Source organism: Myotis brandtii, unplaced genomic scaffold (assembly GCF_000412655.1).
Source record: "Myotis brandtii unplaced genomic scaffold, ASM41265v1 scaffold326, whole genome shotgun sequence".
Taxonomy (NCBI): domain Eukaryota; kingdom Metazoa; phylum Chordata; class Mammalia; order Chiroptera; family Vespertilionidae; genus Myotis; species Myotis brandtii.
The window spans coordinates 1,582,408-1,587,314 of NW_005362534.1; the positions used below are offsets into that span (position 1 = coordinate 1,582,408).

Here is a 4,907-nt window from a genome sequence, read left to right on the forward strand (position 1 = left end):
GACCAGGCCAGTGGGGGGGCATTTGGGGGCAACAAGGCCGGCAGAGGGGGGCAGTTGGGGGTGACCAGGGTGGCGGGGGGGGCAGTTAGGGGCAATCAGGTCAGCAGGCAGAGGTGGTTAGGGGTGATCAAGCTGGCGAGGGGTGGCAGTTAGGGGCGATCAGGCAGGCAGGCAGGCAGGCAGGCAGGTGAGCAGTTAGGAGCCAGCGGTCCTGGATTGTGAGAGGGATCCCGGATTGGAGAAGGTGCAGGCTGGGCTGAGGGGACCCCCACCTCCAGTGCATGAATTTTGTGCACTGGGCCTCTAGTCCATTTATACATTTTTTTTATTGATTTCAGAGAGAGGAAGGGAGAGGAGAGATAGAAACATCAAAGATGAGAATCATTGGTTGGCTGCCTCCTACATGACCCCCAATGGAGACTGAGCTCGCAACCCAGGCATGTGCCCTGACTGGAAATTGAACCTTGACCTCCTGGTTCATGGGTCAACACTCAATCACTGAGCCACACCAGCCAGGCAATTTTGTTTTGTTAATCTTTACCAGAAGATATTTTTTCCATTGCTTTTCAAAGAGAATGGAAGGGAGGGAGGATAGGACAGAATGAGAGAGAGAAAGAGAGAGAGAGAGAGAGAAATATTGATATGAGAGAGATACAATGACTGGTTATCTCCAGCATGTGCCCTGACCAGAGGACAGGGAGCAAACCTGCAACCCAGGGACGTGCCCTTGATCAGAAATCAAACCTGTGACCCTTTGGTGCGCAGGCTGCCACTCTAACCACTGAAAAACACCAGCCAGGGAAAACAGCTTCACATTTTAATGGAACTAAGTTAACATTCCCCTTCTACAAATGAGCAGTAAAAAAATTATTCTGAGGAAACTAGAGTTTTGGTTTGGAAGGAGAAGTGGGGGTAAAGTTTGGAATTCACAAAATCTCACAGGTGAAAGGTGAAAGGTTCCTCAGAAGTCCTCTGGCTCAGCTGGCCACGTGACATCTGGTCTACAACAATCAGATATGGCCTTTGAGCCTATTATGACTACCATCAGCAAGAGAGGACTTAATGCTGCCTGGAGAATTCACACCCTTTGCCAAGAGCTCTGTTATGATAAAAGTCATAGGTAGCAGGGCCCTAGACGGTTTTGCTCAGTGGATAGAGCGTTGGCCTGTAGACTGAGGGGTCCCTGGTTTGATTCTGGTCAGGAGCACATGCCCAGGTTACAGGCTTGATCCCCAGTACTAGTGGGGGGCATGCAGGAGGCAGCTGAAAAATGATTCTCTTTCATCATTGATGTTTCTATCTTTCTCTCCCTCTCCCTCTCCCTTCCTCTCTGAAATCAATAAAAAAAAAAGTCATTGGTAGCAGGGGAAGGGATGCTTCATTTGTCCTGGGGATGGTAATGGGCAGGGCAGGCTTCCTGGGGGAAGTAATGCTTCAGCAAAGTCTTAGATGTGCAGTTGTTAGCCAGGTAAAGAAGGAAAATGGTGTTTTCAACTGAGGGAACCATAAATTCAAAGACAGGGCAGCACAAGAAAATGAGGCATGTTCAAAAATTTGGATATGCTGCAGCATGGCTGGTGCATAGGGTGTGTGAGGAAGTGTGCAAACTACTATGGATGGAGGAAGGCAGGGACCAGAGGTGATGAGGGGTATGAACTGTAGACAGGAAAGTAACATGGTTAGATATGAGTGCAGCTCTTTCTGGCAGTACTGTGAAAGACAGTTTGGGGAATCCATGGAGTATGTGATTCTAGTCAATCTTGAACATTAATGAATACTCAAATGTTCCAGTAAATGCAGATATTAAAAGCAATAATGTCAATAAAACTTTTCTTTTTACAGCAAAAGTAGAAACATTAACTATATAAACGTATTTTTCTTAACTAAAATTATGCTATATATGTTGTCCTCCATTCTATTTTTTTGCTTACTATATTCAGTTATTTGTCTACCACATGATATCTGTAAATAATCCAGATGCAAGTTAGACAACTGATTCAAATTTCTACATTAAAGAATCTACTTACATCCTTTAGAGTAATAATGTTTGGATGCTGTCCATAACGAAGAAGAATTTCAATTTCCTCTGTTGGGTCTCTCTTGCTTTTATCAATAATCTAAAAGGCAAATAATAATTACAAAATCTCATGAACTCTACAGTTATAAACCATAAGTATTTATAGCTACAGACAATGGGTAGCATCTTATGTAAACACTGTATATATAAGCCATTTATTAACCAGTTTTACTCAAGTACCTGGCCAGACTGTCTAATCAAAATTCAAAACCCAGTCTTGATGTAGATGACAAGGCTGTAAAGTAAATTCCATGCTAAGAATCACATTTCTACCAGGTCTCTCCAGTTTAAGTGTGCAGTAAGTTTAGGACTCATTAAAACGCAAAATCTTCAAGAAAAGGTACCAAGAACACAGTTAACATCTTTCTTTCATCCTTAAACATCTTAAACTTTAGGGAACTCAGTCAACTTCTAAGTCCTGTCAACACAGATACTTAAGAGCAACATATACACGGTGCCCCCCAAACATGTATACACACTTTAACAGCTGATAGCTCAACTGATGTTTCTTTCTTTTCAGCCAGACTAAGTTTTGAACAAAGGAAATTCATCCTAAAATGCTACTGGAAGTTTAAAAATGAAGTTGAAGTACAAACACTGCTTTTATAATTATTCAAAGTGTGTATACATTTCTGGGGGACACATGGATCTATATCTATATCTATATCTATATCTATATCTATATCTATATCTATATCTATATCAGCACTACTAGCATCTGTGTATTGAATTAACTTTACTTCCTTTAATAAAATGCTTCAATGGAATATCCCATTAGTTGTAAGCTACTTATAAAAAATTAATTAACAGTTCAGTAGAGCAAGATTATTTTTGAAGCTAGGCAGAAAGCTAAGCAGAAAACCACACCTAGAGTTTTACTTGGCTAGAATTAAGTTTAATTATTATAATAAAGCCCTTTAAAATACTAACGTAGCTTTCCAGCCCTTTTATGTCAGCTGCTTCTTAAAAATACTTCTCTTAATGTTTTAATGTAAAGTAATATTGCATTTAAATAAGGTTTGCTTTCATATCATCCAAAAGGCAGTCGGAAATAAATTTTGTGACCTTATTTTCTTTCTTTTTTTTCATGTATGGGGCGTAATGTTACAGGAAGGCCATAGTACCCTGCCACCTGTAAAGAGTAAGCCCAAGTTGCTTTTGGATGTGTTATACACAGAGGAGCCACTCTTCAGGCGCTCTGCTCTCTTCACACCCAACTTATTTTCAATTTTAAAACAGCATAGTAATTAACGTATGCAATAAATACCCAAATGCTCTAGCAACCTAGCTTGCAACTCTCAACATGAGCTAAATCTGCTATTTGAAATGGATTTAGTTGTAAAACAGTTCTGTAGTTGGAAAACAGGGAAGACAGACATATAGGTGTCCACTGCAATCAACTGTAAAATAATAGTGTGGAATTAGGCAAATGGATGATTAAGAGGAACGGTATATGGAATAGACATGCCAATTCAAGGGATATGATCTGGGGTTAGTCTTCTGAGAACCAGAACACACTGGAAGTGTTATTTTTGGCAACATTCTGATCTGCTAATCTGAGCCCAGCTCACATTAAATCCATACTTATGCTTGTGGATCTTAGATTTGTAGTAATTTCAGTAGAACCAAGTTGTGCTGGGATTGGTTTTATGACTCTAATTTAAATCACAATAATCCACAAATAGCTTCAAGATATTCTCAAGGTTTTGGTATACAGCTCCTGGTTTCTGTAATTCAAAGGGGGCCTCAGGACATTTTTGCTTTTTTCTGATGTGTTTATGGAGGCAAGGTACATCCTTAAACTATCTACAAAGTACGTTATTCACTGTTTCTCCTTTCATGTAAGTAATTTGAAAATTTCTATGTGCCCCAACTTTCATTATGAGAAATTAGTATACGAGCAAATTAAAATGTATTTCTGGTTTATCTTTATAGCTGACAGAAAGCCTTATGGACAATGGTGTCTTTTTAAAGCAATTAGATACAAGTTTAGAATAGTAATAATAATTTTTGTGTGTATATGCCTTCTCAGATATTTGCTATCCTATATAATAAAAGGGTAATATGTAAACAGACCGAACAGCAGAACAACCAATCAAAGTGTAATATGCTAATGATATGCTAAGGATGCTAAACCACTCACTATGATGTGCACTGACCACCAGGGGGCAGACAGTCAACTGGTCGACCAGTCGCTATGAAGTGCACTGACCACCAGGGGGAAGGGGTCCCTCAGCCTGTCCTGTGCCCCTTTGCAATCTGGGACCCCTCAGGGGATGTCAGAGAGCTGGTTTCAGCCCAATCCCACAGATCACTCCCCTTGGGAGGGTGCCAGACGCAGGGCTCATGGCTGGCGAGCGCTGCTGTGGCAATGCGAGCCTCTCCCAATTGGGACTGATTGGGCGAGAGCCCACGCAGGCACAGTGGGATGAGCAGGAGCGGCAGATAGGAGCTGCAAGCAGTGCTGGACTGTGGGTTTTAGCCTGATCCCTGCAGGCCACCCAGAGGGACTCCACCCATGCATGAATTCGTGCACTGGGACTCTAGTCTATAATAATAAAAGCATAATATGCTAATTAGACTGGACGTCCTTCCTGATGACCTTCTGGATGAAGCCGTGGTGGTTGGGCAGGGGCCGAGGCAGAGGCAATAGAGGCCCTGGCAGCCGGGGGCCGAGGCGGAGGTGGCCCCCACAGCGGCGGGGGCTGAGCCCCTTGCACGAATTTCATGCACTGGGCCTCTAGTGCATGTATAAAACACATTCATTTTTATTTTTACACTAGGGGCCCGGTGCACGAAATTCGTGCACGGGGGGGGGGCGGTGGTCCCT

General features: G+C 42.4%; 1 protein-coding gene across 7 annotated transcripts in view; it reads right to left on the bottom strand.

Annotated features, from left to right (window-relative positions):
• The window catches only part of RPS6KA3 (ribosomal protein S6 kinase, 90kDa, polypeptide 3), an 87,966-nt gene that overhangs the window by 17,605 nt on the left and 65,454 nt on the right, over positions 1-4,907 (bottom strand). For all 7 annotated transcript variants that reach the window (XM_005870962.2, XM_005870961.2, XM_014543470.1 and 4 more), the window contains one exon: positions 2,028-2,117. In XM_005870962.2, coding sequence (XP_005871024.1) covers positions 2,028-2,117 — 90 coding nt within the window. The remainder of the gene's footprint in view (positions 1-2,027; positions 2,118-4,907) is intronic.